At 40.9% G+C, this 18884-nt stretch overlaps 1 protein-coding gene across 1 annotated transcript in view; it reads left to right on the forward strand.

Moving 5' to 3' along the window:
• Window positions 1-18012, forward strand: part of LOC146509832 (pecanex-like protein 3) — a 29220-nt gene extending 11208 nt beyond the window's left edge. The window contains 29 exon segments of the mRNA XM_085173662.1: window positions 299-428; window positions 705-874; window positions 1215-1272; window positions 1392-1533; window positions 1656-1813; window positions 2546-2699; window positions 3269-3301; window positions 3398-3569; window positions 3820-3930; window positions 4227-4318; window positions 5640-5749; window positions 6052-6157; window positions 6241-6333; window positions 6426-6576; window positions 7531-7675; window positions 8780-8957; window positions 9136-9244; window positions 9523-9652; window positions 9758-9816; window positions 9901-10116; window positions 12296-12549; window positions 12814-13044; window positions 13278-13381; window positions 13486-13633; window positions 13726-13956; window positions 14063-14337; window positions 14419-14588; window positions 14709-15115; window positions 16015-18012. Of these exon segments, the coding sequence (XP_085029788.1) occupies window positions 299-428; window positions 705-874; window positions 1215-1272; window positions 1392-1533; window positions 1656-1813; window positions 2546-2699; window positions 3269-3301; window positions 3398-3569; window positions 3820-3930; window positions 4227-4318; window positions 5640-5749; window positions 6052-6157; window positions 6241-6333; window positions 6426-6576; window positions 7531-7675; window positions 8780-8957; window positions 9136-9244; window positions 9523-9652; window positions 9758-9816; window positions 9901-10116; window positions 12296-12549; window positions 12814-13044; window positions 13278-13381; window positions 13486-13633; window positions 13726-13956; window positions 14063-14337; window positions 14419-14588; window positions 14709-15115; window positions 16015-16155 (4478 nt within the window). The 3' untranslated portion in view covers window positions 16156-18012.
• The last annotated feature ends 872 nt before the right edge of the window (window positions 18013-18884 follow it).

The following is an 18884-nucleotide window of genomic DNA, read 5'->3' on the forward strand; positions in this document are numbered from 1 at the left end:
AGACCTCAATAACCGATCACCCCTAACACATTGAGGCAAAATCTTTTCATTAACCCATGTCCTTGCTGCTAACATGGAGTCATGCTTTGAAAAATTTATAATAAATTAATTTTAATTAATAGTCTGGTGTGTGAAACCTAACTATCTCTTAAGCTTTGTACATATTTATTTAATGAATGAATAAATAACATAAGGACATTCTAAGTTCTGAATTAAGATAAAATGCAGTTATAGTTAAATCTTAGATATGTGCATTATGTACACTGACGATGTGATGTAAATGATAAACTTTCCTCAGCAATGGCCACGGAGGAAGGGGGCAAACACGAATCAGTCAGCAGTGTAAAGAGGACCCAGGCCATACGCAGGAGACACAATGCTGGGAGCAACCCTACACCACCACCATCTACCATGGGATCACCTCCCAGGTTTGTCATCTAAGCAAAGATGTCCCTATATGTTTGTTTGCGCTTGTCCTCAACTTTTCTTTTTGGTTTTCTTTCTACCATGCCTTCCATATTAGTATTTTTACATTATAATGGACATAAGAATAACAGCCCAGATTAAAATTTTGTCTATATAAAGTCGTATTTTTAATTTAATTTTAAATAATTCTAAGTATAGCTCATGGAGCAGGTAAGCTTTAGGAGGACTGAGTTTAGGATTCAGATTAACTGCTGTATTCATTTGTTTGTTTCCTGTAGTCTCCAGGACCTCCAGCGAGCTCGGACCTCCTCTCATTCACGCACCCGTACACTTCCCTCAGCCTTACAGTTTGCCTCTTCACTTCTACTACCCCGCAGTGGCATCCATGAGGCTTCCACATTTGACGACACATCAGAAGGGGCAGTGCACTATTTCTATGATGAGAGTGGTAAGTACCTTGTCTTGTCTAGACAGTCATTCTGTTTATCCTATTATTAAATGGGCAGATATGAGACTGGTGTCATTTTTTCCATCTAACTCTTCATGAACAGTGGACTCTCCTTGAGTACCGATTCTTAGGACTTGCTACCTTGAAATGTTACCAGTCTGTTATTTGAGCTATTATTTTGAAGCATTATGTAAAGTAATTGTAATGTAATGGTCACTGGTATTTGAATCTACATAAAGAAAATCACTTGTCAGATTGCATTATTGTATACTCTGTCTGTGATTGCAGATTTTACACTGTTGAGGGTATTCATTTCTGCTGTGTCTCTGTTATATAACAGGAGTAAAGAGGTCCTACACATTTGGACCTGCTGGAGGCGGCTATGAGGACCCAGTTCAGTAAGTTATAAAGTTTTTATTGCCAAGTGTCTTTCTTTTCTACAGACTACGAGAGTTATTGTTGTCATTAAAACATTACTAACAGCTACATTCAAGGCTGTGAAATTTTACACTTGCAGAGAAAGGGAGAGGCAGTCCCAATCTTCAAGCTTCACATCCACTGAGGTCCCAGAAGGGGCACCAGTCCTGTCCATGCTACAGCCCAGACAAGGGGCTTTACAGGGGATGCAGGTGCGCAGGGTGCCTCTGGAGATGCCCGAGGTTAGCAGTGCTTCATTGATTATTCCAAATAGGACATCAGTCGGCACATCTAAGCTAACTATCACAGACGGTCCTTCTAGATCCTGTTTCCTAATTCACACAATCTCTGAATTCTTACCTAGTTTGATCTGGATCACGAGTCTCTACAAGAGTCCCAAGAAAACACTTTGATGATTGAGGAGAAAGCCAAACCTAAACAGTACTATCGCTTTTGGGTGCTGCCTGGAAAGTGGCTGAGAGTCCGATATGATCGACTGGCTCTGCTTGCCTTATTAGACAGGTAAGACAAAACATTGGAAAAGAGAATGGGTTACATTTTATTTAGTTACTTTTTCTCTGTGACAGCAAAGAAAAATGTACAAAATGTACTCTGTTGCCCCTCAAATAATTAATACATAACAATATTTGTTTTTGTTTTTGTTTTGACAAATTATCATTTCAAGTAAATATTTAACTTTAACTGAGTTTACTTTTAAACAGGTCCATGGTTTTGATTGAGAATTGATAGAGAAGATGGATTAACAAGTCCAACAAATTTGTTCACACTGTATCATTTCTGAAGGCTGCTTTGCCTCTTACACTGAAGCAAAAGATTTTCATTCATAAGCGAAGTTCTTTTAAAGGATCTATTTAATATATTTTCACTAAACAACAACTCAGAAAAATGTTATCCTGTGTTTTTCTTTCAAATAAATAGAAACTTGTGGCATGCTATTATACAGGATGCATTGTAAATTGATTTAGATGAAACTTTAAGGTTTTACTGTAATACTGATACTCTGTGTTTTTTTTTTTTAATGGGTTGTTTTGTTTGTAATGGATGAACCTCCTCATTGTCACAGGACTTATGTCCAGTAGGATATTGACTTAACACTTAATACACATTTGTTTTAATTTTTTTCTCACGAAGCACATTTTATTTACAAGTCAAAGACAAAATTTAATTTAATTTTAATTTAAAATTTAATTTTGAGGTTTCTCAAATATGTACTGCTGCACCTTACTTTCCCAGGAACCGCCGTGTGGGAGAGAACGTGTTTGCTGTGGTGCTGGCCAGCCTGGTGGCATTCCTGGGGTTCCTGCTGCTGCTCCAAGGCTTTTTCAGGGACATTTGGGTCTTCCAGTTCTGCCTGGTCATTGCTAGTTGCCAGTACTCCTTACTGAAGGTACCTCTTATTTATGTTGTTTCTCTTACCAAAAGTCTTCAGCAAGTAACTTCATAATGGTCACTGTATGACCAAAACTTGTGTTCTTACAATGTCATAACATATAAGTGCTCAGTCTAAACTAAACTCTGAACCCCCGTTTGGTTCTGTGAAAATCTCTAAACGGATCGCGCAGGTGGAGATTTGGCAAAATCATATCCTGTCGAATTTAATATTACTTAGAGCTTAGAGATTTGATGTTTATTTGAAAGAAAAAAGGGGGAAAAACGACTGGTTGTGAGACTTAGCCTACGTAAGACCGTTATAAGACTTTCTCTTACAACGCATCCTCTGTCAAGAGTACAATAATTGTGCAATTTAAAATAAGGCTCCAGTAATATGATACTGGACTTGTTTTAAAGCAATCTTTTAACATCATTGTTGTAGGAAGACTAAGTGCTCAAAATCCAGTCCAAGGTTCACAACAATTTGCAGTTAACCTGGTTAGCTAGAGCCAAGCAATTGTCATTCCTGTTTTTAACATACACGTGAAAGACATAAAGCCTAAATTTCCTGCCTCTTTGTTTTAGAGTGTACAGCCAGATGCAGCCTCTCCCATGCATGTGAGTAGTAGATTTAGGAATCCACATTTTATAAAATACTTTTGACCTTAAAATTATGGTATAACGTTGTTTCTCTCCTTGTCTGTTATGTAAAAGGGGCATAACTGGATCATTGTGTACAGTCGGCCAGTCTACTTCTGCTTATGCTGTGTGATGATCTGGATCTTTGACTTATCTGGGCGCTCTGGAAGTCTGCAGCCCTTCTCCCTCTATGGCATCATCATCTTCTCTGCGCAATTCCTGCTCTGTGTCAGGGATGTGCTCATTGGTTAGTATTATTCATGGATTCTTTTACATCAGGTTGATGTTCAGATTGACAGTGCTAGCATTGCTACATGCCAGAATAGGTATCTTTCTATAATAATCTATAATAATAATAATCTTTCTTATTGCAGTGTTAATTAAATAGCCCTGAATATATCCTGATTATAACACTACTTTATGCAGGAGGAGGATTAGTGGGTTTTTAAACTGTAACCTATTTTTAAACACAATTTCCCCCTCTTTTCATCCAACAGTGTTTGCCCTGTGTTTCCCAGTCATTTTCCTGTTTGGGTTGCTACCTCAGGTCAACACTTTTGTGATGTGTCTGCTGGAGCAGATTGACATGCACATTTTTGGTGGAACTGGTAAGAATATTATTACACGAATGGGATAATCGAATACTTGGAAGTTGAAAGTGTTAGACAATTTTTAGGAGGACAGTTTAAAAACCATGTGGTTATTTGAACACATTCCACAATGCGAATAAACATTTAAAAAATGTGTGAGATTCTGCTTGTCCATTGCTCAGAGAAACTAGTAAAAACAAATACTTTGAGTATTTCTGCCCAAACAGAATAATGAGAGTTGTCTATCGTTTGTGTCGTTGTGTCTCACCCATACCAGCCTAATTGTGTCTGATCTCTCTGTATTCTTTCCTCAGCCACTACCAGCCCCCTTTCATCTCTGTACAGCCTCATACGCAGTGTGCTGGTGGCTGCCCTGCTGTATGGATTTTGCCTCGGTGCCATAAATGTAAGTTGAACCGACTGACTGTCCCAGTTCGCACCTGTTATTAATGTGCGTCATGGGTGATCTGATCACAGGTAGACGGCTTACTCTCCACATATGTCTCAAGTGATCATTTGTGATTGCGTGTCACTTCCCTGCTTGGCATCTATGCAGACATACAGTATTATGTGTGTGAGCCACCACCCTCTTCTGCAGCAATTTATTGAAAATTGAGGAAATATGCAGGGCAAAAATGGAGTTTGTACAATTCTTATGAGCTTGATAGTCAATATTTAGTATGAACACCTTTATTTTTTTAATAGTATGACCTCCTAGGCAAGCATTGCTGTAATTTTTAGCGCTCAGCTGTAAAAGGCTGATGGGCGAGCAGGTGTCGTGAATACGATAACTAACTAGAGAGTGAGGCGATGTAAGGTTTTCAAATTCATACCATTTGTGCATCTACTTTCTATTGTTTGCATTTCTATATACTTGTCCAGTTTCCTCAAATAAGGACAAGCTGCAAACCATTCTATGATACAAGTTTTCAACTAATACCTCTTTGGAAATCTCATTGTTGCTGTAAAAATACTATTTTATGTCTGTCAAGCTATGTTATCGATGCCATTTTTGTAGATTCAACTAAAGAAATTCAAACAAGTAACAAAGTACATAAAGTTTGTTCTTTGCCAAGTTGCCTGTTGAGCACCCCTACGTTGAGTTGGGGGGGGGGTATGGTCAAATTATTCATTGGTCAGTGCTAAGTGGCTTAACAGAACATTCTTGTCCAAGGACTGGCCTGAATGAATGAAAAAGCAGCCAATGGCCAAAGAAAAAACTTGTGAAAGCTCTTCTGAAAGCCTGGATACCTATTGCTCAAGATCACTTTAAAAATTACAGGTCTGACTCCTTCGAAGCAAAATATAAAGAAATAAGACGGTGTACTGTAAAACGATATTATTTCAGTGACAAGTGGGTTTGATTTTTAACTGGTAAAAGGTAGAAATGCACTTCCCCTGACTATTCAGCTGGAAATTAAAAGAATAAATCAAAACAGTGCAAGCTGTGTTTCTATTCCTTGACATGTTCAGGCAAGCCAAGTCGCCAAAAGACATCCAACACCCAACTAATACTGACTTTATGGGTTTTCAGAATGTGGGCAACAGTCTTGAGTAATCCTGTCTCAGTGCATCTTTTGTGCAATTACACATGTACGTGGAGCTGTTAATGTGTGATCATGTTAGTGTCAGGTGTGAAGTTACTGAACATGACATGGAAGAGTTTGAACGTGTTTTTCCTATTACAGTCGTCTATTTGATTTTTTTACCCCCCTTTTTTCCATCAGGCACCGTGGGGGGATGCCCATGTTCCAGTACTGTTCTCCGCATTTTGTGGGCTACTCCTGGCCTTATCCTACCACCTGAGCCGCCAGAGCAGCGATCCTACCATCCTTTGGTCAGTATTTCCTGTTTCATATCGGCAATGATGGTCTTGGGAGTCTTTATTGAATCTTCTTTTTAGATCCAGAATAGATTAACAGTTACTTAAAGAAGTCTATATAGCAAGATGGATAGCAAGTCTAAAGTGTAGTTTGTGTGTTTTACAAAGTTAGCTACAATCCAAGACATAAAATGATGCTAATGGCCAAGAGACACTGCTGCTGTCTTGATCATCTGTGAAGACTTTGATGATAGATTTTATCTTTCTGTGGTATTTCTTGTAACTCTTTCTTTTATGCTTTTTACCCGTAACATCAGGTCACTGGTCCGGTCTAAATTATTCCCAGAACTGGAGAACCGAAACCCAGAAGAACCCCCTGTGGAAATCAAGGACCCTCTTCCTGATAAGCTACGCAACTCTGTGGTAACTACTGTTGCTCACCAGCCTGCAGTTAAATTTTTATGTAATGATTTAATTAGTTTTAAAATCAATCTGTCTATTTATAGAAAGAGATTCTTCATTCGGACCTTGTCATCTGTCCCCTCATGGCTGTGATTACCTTTGCCATCAGTGCCAGCACAGTTTTCATCGCTCTTCAAGTTAGTTGGAGCAGTATTCATGACCTTACACTCGCATCATTTTTGTATATAGACTTAATTAAAATGTTCCTCTTTTTGCTCTTGCTCCGCAGCCTGCTCTTAGCGTTGTCTTATACATCCTGGCTGGAGTTGTTGGCTTCATTACACACTATCTCCTGCCTCAGCTCCGCAAACAGCTGCCATGGTTCTGCCTGGCTCACCCTTTGCTCCGCTCCAAAGAGTATAGTCAGTTTGAGGTCCGAGGTGGGTGTCTGATTGCATCTTTTATCTTCATTCACATGCACAGAAAAATAACAACATCTAGAAATACATATATAGTATAACAGGCTTTGGGAACTGAAATGTTATAAGTTGTTCTAATTACAAAAAAGTAAGATCTCCAGCTGAAAATGCTCTTGAGAAAACACTCCCGGCAAGCTTCATAAGCTGCTTCACCAGACAATACATAACTATTTTTAAACGACAGTCAGCTGCATATTTTGAATATGATTTGAATATCATTAATATATTAAGTAATATATACACTCAACACTAAAAATAAATCAGTTATTTTATCTCAAGATTTTTGTGTTAGAAGTTGTTTAAAATGATCAAATTACTGTCATGTCTTCTTGAGTTTATCTTGAAATATTTTACAGACGTTTTTTGCAATGTTTTTAATGGTGCTAGTCAGCCACAACTTTAAAAGCATCTGCTTAATATTGAATAGATTCCCCTTGTGCTACTAGAATAGCTCTGATTCATCAGAACATGGACATTGGAGCCTTGGGGTGTCTGGCACTGAGATGGTGACAGTGATAGTTCCTGTGGGCCAGTTTAGGCTTGATTTTTGAAATTTAGTGGCCAGGCCTCGTCTCTTTATTGAATTCTTCAGGCAATTTCAAAGCATTTTTGCAGTGTGGTAGAGCATATAAGCCTGCTGGAGGAGGATGGGTGTTTCTGGGAGTATCGTTACAATCCAGAAACATCCACATGAATCCCAAGTGAGTAACACTGATCTCACAATCCTGCAGTGATGATCAGATCAGTTTTATTCATGTCATCTGTCAGTGGTTTTATTGTTGTGGCTAATTAGTGTATTGAACCTCTTTTAAAACTCTCTTCTTTTTTTTTTGGTCTTCACAGCTGTGGTGTGATATCTGCAGTTTGTGAATTACTCCACATTTGTAACATATTTTTTCTTTCTGTCTGACCCAGATGCTGCTCAGTTGATGTGGTTTGAGAAGCTGTACGCGTGGCTTCAGTGTGTGGAGAAATATTTTATCTACCCAGCTGTAGTGCTGAACTCCCTAACCACCGAAGCTCGAACAGTGGGCCAGAATCACAAAGAGCTGGACATCTAGTAAGCATTTCCTCGTCCTGGTTCTGTTAATATTTTAAATGCGAGGGTTATACTGTTCTTTATCTCTGCTCCCTGTGGACATGTGCTGTCTGCTGGATGTGTTGAACTCTCCCATGTGTGCCTTATGTCCCATCTCCCACTGCTGTCTTCTTTTTCCCATCATCCCCAACCGGTGGTGGCAGCTGCCCCTCCCTGAGCCTGATTTTTTTTTTTCTTCTGGTCTTTTAATAGTTGGTGTTTTCTCTAATATTGTACCCCCTTTCCCTACAGTATAAAGTTTCTTGTGGGGACAGTTGTTGTGATTTGGCACTATATACATCCATTCGAATTGAATTGAACTCTTGAAACGGGTGATTTAAAAATGTGAACATCAAGAGAAATTTGTCAGGTTTTATTTCATTAAACAGTGTAGTAGTATATTGTATGTTACCTGTGATTTTCTTTTCTTTGAAGAAGTAGTAGTTTGTTTTTGTCATTTTCAAAAAATGAGTGTGAAAACCACAGTGAAGATTTTTACAGCAGTCTTTGCAGTTGTGTAAAAAAACTGATGATTCAGTAGCTTTTAAAGCTTCAGTTCATTCAGTTTTGTGCACTTTTCTTTGTGCACAGCTCCTTTAAGGTCCCATCACAGCATTTCAGTTAGGTTAATGTCTGGACTTTTTTGGGGCCATTGCAGCATCTTAATTTTTTTCTTTTTCACACATTTTGTGTAGATTTGCTGCTGTGATTGGAATTATTGTTCTGTTGCAGCAACTCACTTTTGGCTAAGGTCACACTGGCTGATGATCACTTAATGAACTTTTTATTAGCAGCATCTTGCGGCTACTTACACTCTTAATTCTCTAGGAATTAAAGGTGGATTTAGTTTTTCACGGGACTGTATAAAGTGTTGTGAAAACCTTTCTTTTCACATCACTGTAAAATTATGCACAGCTCTCTGCAAACTCTAAAGAAAGGGGTTAAACTGTAGCAAGTACACGCAATCACTAGCATCTGGTGTTCAATAATCATTTCATTTCTTACTCTGTTGTTGTAACCATATGTTAGCATGTGTTGATTTTTTTCTTCTTTCTTTCCCCCCTCTCTCTTCCTCGAACCCTCCAGTAGCCGAGCTTTCTTTATCTCGGTAGCTGGAATGAAGCTGCTGCGTTCGTCCTTCTGTACCCCATCGCAGCAGTACGTCACACTGTGCTTCACCACACTCTTCTTCCACTACGACTATCCACACTTCTCAGAGACCTTCTTAATCGATTACTACTTCATGTCCATTCTCTTCAGCAAGGTTAGAAAACATTTCATATTTGTAGCATTTTTTCGTCACAAATGATTTTGTTCTACTTTAGAAACAGCTTCCTGCCCACAAATAGTCTTAATCGTCTTATTTCTGTAGCAAATATGAATACTATTTTTACCTGCGTGTGTGTGTGAGTTGATAATGATGAATGTTTGAATGTTTTCAGATGTGGGACCTGCTGTACAAGCTGCGTTTCGTGCTGACCTACATTGCCCCCTGGCAGATCACTTGGGGCTCAGCCTTTCATGCCTTTGCTCAGCCCTTTGCTGTGCCCCGTATCCTTATTCAGCTTGATTTTGTGATAGTAGGAATACACCAGTGCCAAATTTAAGGTTGATAGAGTATAAGAGGGCAAATTGTAGCTTTAAGATGTGACAAAGGTATTTTATGTTGCAAGATTATTGAATTGTTTTGCATTACTGCACAGAGGTTATTGTTATTTTGTGCTGTATTCTTTATTTTGATAGTCTAAGTGTCAGTGAAGTTATTCAGTGGAGATTTTTGTTTTGCTTTGGGGTTTTTGGTGACATGTCCTTAACTCTTGCTATTTCAGACTCTGCTGTTCTTTTTGTCCAAGCTGTCTTTTCTGCCATCTTCTCCACACCTCTCAATCCTGTCCTTGGCAGTGCTGTATTTGTCACCTCATACACCAGGCCCGTTAAATTCTGGGAGCGCGACTACAAGTATGTGTTTGGTTAAATAACCTTTGCAAATGTGAAACTGTATTCTTACACTCTTAATATAAATTAAATCTATTTGGTTTTAATCCTAATTTGTCCTGTTTACAGCACCAAGAGGGTCGATCATTCCAATACTAGACTTGCCACCCAGTTAGACCGCAACCCAGGTATGCCACAGTGTTCCCTCCTGTCGATGCTTATCGATTTTTTTGTTCTGAAATGAAGGTGACAGTCTGTTTTTTATCATTAAGGTGCTGATGACAACAATTTGAACTCAATTTTCTACGAGCACCTGACCCGCTCTCTGCAGCACAGCCTCTGTGGAGACTTACTGCTCGGCCGCTGGGGGAACTACAGCACGGGCGACTGCTTCATCCTCGCGTCAGACTACCTCAACGCTCTGGTCCACATCATCGAAATCGGCAACGGTCTTGTGACCTTCCAGCTGAGGGGTCTAGAGTTCAGAGGTCAGCAGCATGCGATGTTTAGAGCTCATAAAATAGTAATGTAGTTTTTAGTTGTTTACCATCTTGTTGTGACTTGGACATCAGTCAAATGTTGTGAAAAAGTACTTATTATGGGGATGTGGTGCTGTAAGTTGATCAGTAGTTAAAAAGAGGTTTCTGATGGCACTAATTTCCCTGGAATATAAAGCTTTAGGTGGCAGCAGACGTAGAAGTTTCTCAATTTAACTTGTCATAAAGTAAATGTTAAATAAATGTAAATGTTGTCACATTATTTCATGCCGATAGAAAAATTGCACGATTGACGATGAAATTCGTACCCTGTGCAATTATGTCTGCCATTAAGTATGAAATCTCCGTGGAAAATGAAGGCTTGATTGCAGAGGAATGAGGGGGAGAGATTGAAAAGTCGTCTAAAGCCACTTCACCTTCATATTTTGAAGATTACTTTGTGTTTAAGTTCTTACAGCATATTTTTATTCTTAAAAGAGATCAGTTTCACATCTGTCGGTTTATTTGAAGGTCATTGAGGATTCAAAAAAAAGAAAGTTGTGCGTCAGCCTCTGAAGAGGTTGTCACTTGGCAAAGCGGGGCTTTATGATCTATAATGATACGACCTTAAAACTGATGATTTTTTTGGTTAAGTTTAATCTTTTTTTATTTTTTAGCTGAGTAAAATTATTCAAGGCCAAGCACTGAATGTGTGGGCAGTGAAGTGTTTCTACCTGTTCTTAATCATATCGTTCCTCTTGTTTCTCTCCTGCTGGAGTCTGTGACAGCTGCTAGAGCTGTAGGGTAAAAGATTATTAAATTTGACACTCTGACTTTGACAGTCATTTCACCAAGTTTCATTATAATGTGTTTGGAGCTCTCTTTATGCACACAGCTTTTAAACCGTTTAAAGAATATGATCACACTGTCACTGGATTCGTCGTATCTCAGAAATGCTTTGACCTATTGGAGACCTATTGGCATTTGGACACCACATCATATAATTAGGTGGTGTTTTGCCTTAAATAAGCATAACATCTCTTATTGGTTATACCCTGTGTGACACATGTTAGCCTAATTGATGACTCTTAAAAACCTCACCAAGATTTTATTGATTTTAAAACTCATTAAAGTCAGTCCAAATTAGCTGAAGAGTGTCATGTGTTGACATGAAACCTATGGTACAGCACCTCTTACCAGCGTAATTTTAGAAAACAAAAAAGGTCACCTTTTAACACAAGATACATTTTCTGCAAGGGGTAGCAGTTTAAGCAGCGATATCAACATTTCCCTTTCCCCAGCGACCTCCTACAGCTCACCCGGGCAGAAACTGAGGCGTTCCCGAATTAATGGAGAGCTATAATCTCTCCGGGGTGTACTGGGTTTGCCCCAGGGCTACATGCCCCAGAACACCTCACGTAGGAGGCATTCTAGTCAGATCCATCAAACTACCTCAAATGTGGAGGAGTTAGTGGCTCTGCTCTGAACTCTATCACCCTATCACTGTGGGAGAGAGCAGCCACCCTTCAGAGAAGCTAATTTCCACCACTTGTATCAATGATCTTGTTCTTTCAGTCACTACCCAGAGCTTGTGACCTTATGGGAGCTGGAGTAGCTAGAGATAATTGATACCTCTACCACAACAGACCAGTGCAGCATCAAGTACAGATACTGTGCCACTCTGTCAATCTCTTGCTCCACTCCTCCTGACTCATGAATAAGACCCAGAGATACTTAAACTCCTCCACTTAGAGCAGCAACTCATCCCACATGTGGAGGATCTCCTTTGTGTTATTGTACAGTCTTTACCTTACAGTATAAAGCACCTTTAGATGACTGTTGTTCTGATTTGGCGCAGTATGAATAAAATTGAATTGAGTGAAGACACACTTTTGACCTCAGACTTGGAGGTGCTAATTTTCCTCGCAGCTGCAAACTGCCTTAGACCAAGCTGGAGGTCACAGGCTGACTAAGCCAAACAAACCAAGAACAAAGACAAGATCCTGAGGTCACTCAAGCCAAAACCGTCAGCCAATTACAACACACGCAGAAACTCTGTCCATAAAAGTTTTAAATATATTATGCAGATATATATTTTTTTGAAGTTGTGTTTTCCAGGCAGATTGTGTCAGTGTCATCTGTTGGAGCCCTTTAATAGAGCAGCTAATCCTTATGTTTCACATCTTTCCAGGTACCTACTGTCAGCAGAGGGAGGTAGAAGCAATCACAGAGGGGGTGGAGGAGGATGAAGGCTGCTGCTGCTGTGAACCAGGTCACCTGCCTCACATGTTGTCATTCAATGCTGCCTTTGGACAGCGCTGGCTGGCCTGGGAGGTGGCTGCTACAAAGTACGTGCTCGAAGGCTACAGCATCAGCGACAACAATGCTGCCTCCATGTTGCAAGTATTTGACCTTCGTAAGATCCTCATCACATACTACGTCAAGGTGAGCCAATGTTCAGGAGCTGTTTTTACTCTGTTCTCACATCATGCTTTTTGGCATTTTATTGCAGTTGGTTTTGTTTACTTTAGTTCACTCGAGGCTGTTTTACTTCTGTGATGAAGAGCAAGTCATAGAAATTTAGAAGCTAAGATATGAAGCTAAAATATGCACATACTTGTAATCCTTGATGTGGATTTAAAGCTGTCTATAAAAATGTTTTCCTAGCGTAACTAGTATTTTGGATTATGTATTTGTTGCGTCCAATAGAGCATCATCTACTATGTGAGTCGATCTTCTAAGCTGGAAGAGTGGCTGACCAATGAAACAATTCAGGAGGCTTTACGACCTTGTCTCGGATCAAACTACGTGGACAGTGACCCCACCTTCAACCTGAACATTGACGAGGACTATGATCACAGAGCGTCTGGCATCACCCCGTCCTCATTCTGCATGGTTTACCTGGACTGGATTCAGTACTGCAACAGCAGGCGCCAAACAGTAAGACTCCTCCTCAACATTTAAACTATATAAAGTATATCTTGCTTTCATGTGCACAAGAAGATGCTATTTGGTCGCATTTTTCGAAATGACATCTGTTGTCTTCCACTTTATTTCTGTCATTAGGATACTTTTTTCATCATTACAAACAAGTGAAATGTTTAATAACAGAAATACAGAAGGCATTAAATGTACAACATTGCACAATTTATTCGTGCTTCACTGTGTTTTAGCCGGTGACTTGCGAAAGAGATTCTCCACTTGTCAACCTCTGTTTTGGCCTCTGTATCCTGGGAAGAAGAGCCTTGGGCACGGCCTCACACAGCATGTCAGCAAGGTAAGTTCACCAGGCCGCACAACCATGTCTGTCACTGTTGCTGATGCCATGCATATATATGCTAAGAATATGGCAGATTTATTGTTGTTTTGTTTGTTTGACAGCTTGGAACCGTTTCTCTATGGCCTTCATGCACTCTTCAAGGGAGACTTCCGCATCACATCTCCTCGTGACGAGTGGGTGTTTGCGGATATGGACCTGCTGAATCGGGTCGTAGCACCAGGAGTGCGGATGTCACTCAAACTGCACCAGGTACCAGAGAAGAAAACTAGTGCTGGAGTGCCAATATTTACTCTTTTTTTTGATAGTGAAGTGAGACTGTTTGTATAATCTGTTTCTTCCAGGATCACTTTACATCTCCAGATGAGTACGAGGATCCTATGGTCCTGTTTGACGCCATCACTGCCAATGAGGAAAAGATGTTGATATCGCACGAGGGTGACCCCGTGTGGCGAAGCGCTATTCTAGCAAACATGCCTTCACTCCTGGCACTGCGCCACATCATGGATGACGGCAGTGACGAGTACAAGATCATCATGCTTAACAAGAGATTCCTCAGCTTCAGAGTTATCAAGGTCGCAGCTTGTTACGTTTAGCACTTCTTTTTTTGTCTTGTTGTCTCTGAGTCATCACAGGTCTGGATTGTCAGATCCTCATCTCTCTTTTTTCTGCCCTCCATAGGTGAACAGAGAGTGTGTGCGTGGGTTGTGGGCGGGGCAGCAGCAGGAGCTGGTTTTCCTGCGCAACCGTAACCCCGAACGAGGAAGCATTCAAAATGCCAAACAAGCACTGAGGAATATGATTAACTCCTCGTGCGACCAGCCCATTGGCTACCCCATCTACGTGTCCCCCCTCACAACCTCTTATGCTGGGGAACACAGCCAGCTCCGCTCTGTGTGGGGAGGACCAGTCAGCCCACACAACATTTACACCTGGCTCATCAGCAGCTGGGACAGGTGCAAATTCTTTGCTTAAATAAATGTACACATGAGCTTTAAGAGAGGGTAAACATAACTGTAACATATGTCTCCCTGCAGGTTACAGAAAGGGTGTGGGGCTGGCTGCAACAGCGGGGGGAACATAGAAGACTCAGACTGTGGAGGCGGCTCCACCTCCATCTCCACCAACCCAGCTGTTCACACCACCCAGAGTACACCAGCCTCCAGCCTTCCACAGCCACACATCACCACTGTCCAGCCCTCGATGGGTAAGAACCGAAACAGAAATGGAGGTGTTTTTGTTAGCTTGTTATGGTCACATGAAGATAAAATGTATTGCAAGTATTTTATTTTTACGAGTTAAAAGTGCTTTTTTTCTTACACTTCAGGCACAGACAACCCTGTTGGTCCAACCCAGAGCTGGCATCACCACCCTCAGCCTCTCCCATTAGCTCTGCTCAGCCAGTCAGAGGGCAGAATGGAGGCAGGACTTCTCTCATCCCTGCAGCGTACATCCTCCATCCAGGGTCTCCTGGGCCAGCAGCTGTCCAGCTCCCAGCTCTCCTTCAGCAGCTCAGTGGCTCCTCCACCTCTGCCAGGCCCGGAGCGCTTCTGCCCAGCAAGTCTCCTGGAGAGCTCGGGGCACAGAGCGGGCCAGCGGGCTGGCCTTGGCCCGGGCAGCGGACTACACTATGAGAGCCACTTTAGCAAGTGGAGTTTTTCAGGGAGGAAGGGCTTTAATGGACCAGCTGCAACAGAGGGGGAAGGAGCACCATTACAGACCATACGCACACAGGTAAGGAGACTGTCCATAGTTGTTCAGTTCTTTAAAAAGATCCAGAAATACAGATACTCACGCTCAGTTCACTCTGACTCATAAATCACCTGACTCTTTCTCTATTAATCAAACAAATCCAGCAAATATAGCCCTCCTGTTGTTAGTAAATCCACTCAGACCATTCTGTTTTATCAGATCAGTGTTTTTTGTAGAGTTGCTTACAACTGAGTATTCGCAATATGCTAAAGTAAATAATCAGGCACATGGACAAAATGGAAAAGAGGAGTTTAAGAAGAATATGCTGTGTTTCTATGGTTACTGCTTCCTAGATTTGAGTCTTGCTTTTGTTAACCCCCAAAAATTGTTCTTTAAAATATTTTAATGTCTCTTCAAACCCACTCAGGGCATTTTTTAGAGTGTTTGGGGATATTTTACCAGACCAAATGTCTGAAGAGTTCTGAGACAACAGAACTGATAGATTGATCAGTAATGAAGTAAATCTTTAGTTATATTTCTGCTTACATGATGTCTTTACAGTAGACGGTAAGCAGACAGCAGACGATAGTCACACCTACTGAGATATTGCATTAAGCTCATTTGAACAGATGCACATATGCAGTGAGTGGCTTGTTGTTGTTCAGTAATTCAAACAGGAAGTGGTTTATAAATATGGCATGCTTTCTCAGATCATGATCCAGATTCCTCAGTGGGACGTCCTTTTTGTACCTGTACCTGTGTGAATGACTTGATTTGCTTTTGTTTGGACCTCGATGATACAGATTTTGACAGCACGTTGAATCATTTTGTTTTGTTCAGCTGTGAATATGAAGCAGTGGGCTTTTCTTTGCCTGCCTTGTTGGTTGTGCTGTTGATAAACGCACTTAATCGTCTCCTTATTATCAATCTGTCTCTTTCAGCCTGCTCTTCCTGCATCCCTACAAGAGGCCGGTCTAACGCAAGATCCTCTGGGAGCCACTCAGACGACAGATCCATCCCCGGACCCTCCTACTCCCAGAGAGGAATCCACAGAGCTGCCTTTACTTGATCACCTGCGCTGAGTCTGCACTATTGACAGTTTCTACAGTGAAAGCACACCGCAGTCGAATGTGGACCGGTCCAGTCCGGACTCATTCCAGCCTTTGGGACTCATTCCATGAACTGTTGTTGAACTAACTCAGCGCAGCCACAGTTTGGAAGTCCTCTGATGGCACTCTGCGTGGATCTGGGAATATACACATCACTCTTCTTGTTAGTCAAGAGAGAGCTAAACATAGCATGCTGAGCTGATGCACGTCAGACCATGAAATCATTTTAGCCAACCTGTTTATTCCAAAGTCAGCTTTCATCACAACTCGTAAGACCTGATGATGTACTCATTTTTAATTTTACATTTTTTTCTTTTCCTGACTGAGCACTCGCTGTCTCTACAGCCAACCATTTGGTTGTAAAAGTAGTGACAGGCCAGTGCAAATTATAAGGGATATTTTGCTTGAGGTTTGTTTATTTTTCTATACTGGAGACTAGAGGACAATCTCTAACTTGACGTCTGCAGCAGCATTAGGTTTTTTTCTGTTTGTTTGGGGGGCCTCATAATAAATCCAAAAAAGAAAAAGGACCAGTACATTGCTGTACGTGCAACTAAAGGACGCGTGGAGACCACAATAAGCCTTGTTTTTGTTTTCCCCCCCACATGTAACCATCCTCGCCGGACAGTTGTGCATCAAACAATATTTCACATGACATATTGGCTAATTTCAGGAGCCTCCACTTCTTTTCCCCTGCACAAATACACATATTATATGAGGAAGAAGAAGAAAATGAAACAAGAAAACATTATTCTCGTACTCTGGCCCATTTTCCTGCAGAGGTGCCTGACTATATCAACAGTTCTGTCTCGGAGCAAGTTTCAGGGAACCCCCCCCCCCCCAAAACAAAAAAACACTCCCTTCCAGCCCAGCTGACATGTGGTGCTTTTACTGCTAGTTTACAGCGTATGTAGGCTTGGACATCATGGAGTCCTGTATCTGACTAGCAACCTGGAGAACTTCAGACAGAGCTGGTTTCCATTAATCAGGATCAAACAGAGGACGAGTCAAATCTGTGAAAAATTGTGTTGATCACAAATTCACAAACTGGGAGTGTAAGGAACTTTTTTTTTTTAATCCTCTTTTTTTTTTTTTTTGCTTTGGTGAGTGGAATGTCTTCTATTTTTTGTTTTTTACTTGAATCTTCACGAATCCCTCGGTGTCGAATGTGCACTGAGTTTGTTTTCTTTGGATTACTGATCACTAATGTCCTCCCTGATCAGATCCAATCAGCTCATGGCTTTCTGAATAGCCGGGGTCCAGGCTGCTTTGTGAGGAGAGCTGTGTTTGCTAGGGATGCACTGATGTCTAAAATAACAGTTTGTCTGATACCCATATATATTTTTAGCTGCTTGTTTTTCTTTTGTTTTTTTAAGTTACTTATCCTCCTTTTGCACCAGGGAAACAAAAGACGTCTTCATTATGTAACTATTTTAAGTCCTCCTCCTCCTCCATCATGCTGTTGATGTGACACTACCGACAACCATTAGCCACTGCCACTGGTTAACCGACCATGTGATTGGCTGATACATCAGCGTATCCCCAGTGTGCTCTTTGCCTGCAGTCTGGGCCTTTCTGTTACTATACTACTGCTTCTGCATCTCCTGCTACTACTACTATAATACCCACTACTACTGCTGTTTCTACAACAGTTAAATCCAGCGTTTTAGTTGGAAATAAACAAAAGCTGAATAAATACTGAAAGCAAAGGTGGAATATTTATTTGATTAATTAATGTCTTACAGATGTCTTTAACGGGGTTTGTCTATATGGTGTGTTGATATATTGAGTTGGAAATCTGCCTTCTGTCTACCCTCCCACCCCCTCCCCTCAGTTTGTTTGGTGTTGTCACGTTTGCACCATCTCACCGACGGCTCTTTTTGGTTATTTTTAAGTGTGGAACATAACTGGAAGTGTTCCTGAAATCGCTTTAAGTTTGCTTCTTTTCCCACACCTTTATTTATTTTTTTTACCACTGTGAAAAGCAGAAAAATGGGAGAGTTTCATAAAACAAAAAAGAAAAGAAAAACTTGCAGTTCTGTCAAAAGTTTTAGCCCCAGAAGCTTCCCCGGGTCCACTGGCTTTGTCCCCGACGGTTTCCGGCTCTTCGCACTGGGTGAAGAATTCTTAAACGACCTCGTGCCATAGCATGAATCGCCATATGCTGTTTTTTCCTCATAAATGATTTGTTTGGGTTTTGGGTTTTTTTTGTTTTTGTTTTTTTCCCCCTTCCCTGCTGGAAAGTTGGATGGAGGCCAGTGTTCTCAGGGTGTATACTGGGAAAGGAACTGACTGCTTCTGCAGGAAGACTTACAATAGATGCTCCCTTTTAGTCCCTCTTTTAAGAGATGTTCTGTTAAAGACAATTTTTTTTTCTGCGCAGCTTTTTACAAGATAAAGCTCAGCAGCCCCCCCCCCTTTTCTTTTAATCTTAGTTTTTGGGGGTTTTCTCCTTTTTTTCAAGTGGCTGTGAAGAAACAGGTAAAAGTGTGTCGGCTTCCATCTCAAACTGCATTAGAAACTCCCACAACTCAGGAAAAACAGAAACTTTTCTGATCAGTGCTGTTTTCTGTTTTTTCTTTTCTCATTTATTTTATTTCTAAGTGACAGGGAGCTCGACTTTTGTTCAGTTTTGCTTTTTTTTTCCTTTTAGTTGGAGTCGGGGAAGCACAAGTTGACAGACAGATGTGAGTGTCCAAAAA

This window comes from Neolamprologus multifasciatus, chromosome 10, assembly GCF_963576455.1.
Source record: "Neolamprologus multifasciatus chromosome 10, fNeoMul1.2, whole genome shotgun sequence".
NCBI lineage: Eukaryota > Metazoa > Chordata > Actinopteri > Cichliformes > Cichlidae > Neolamprologus > Neolamprologus multifasciatus.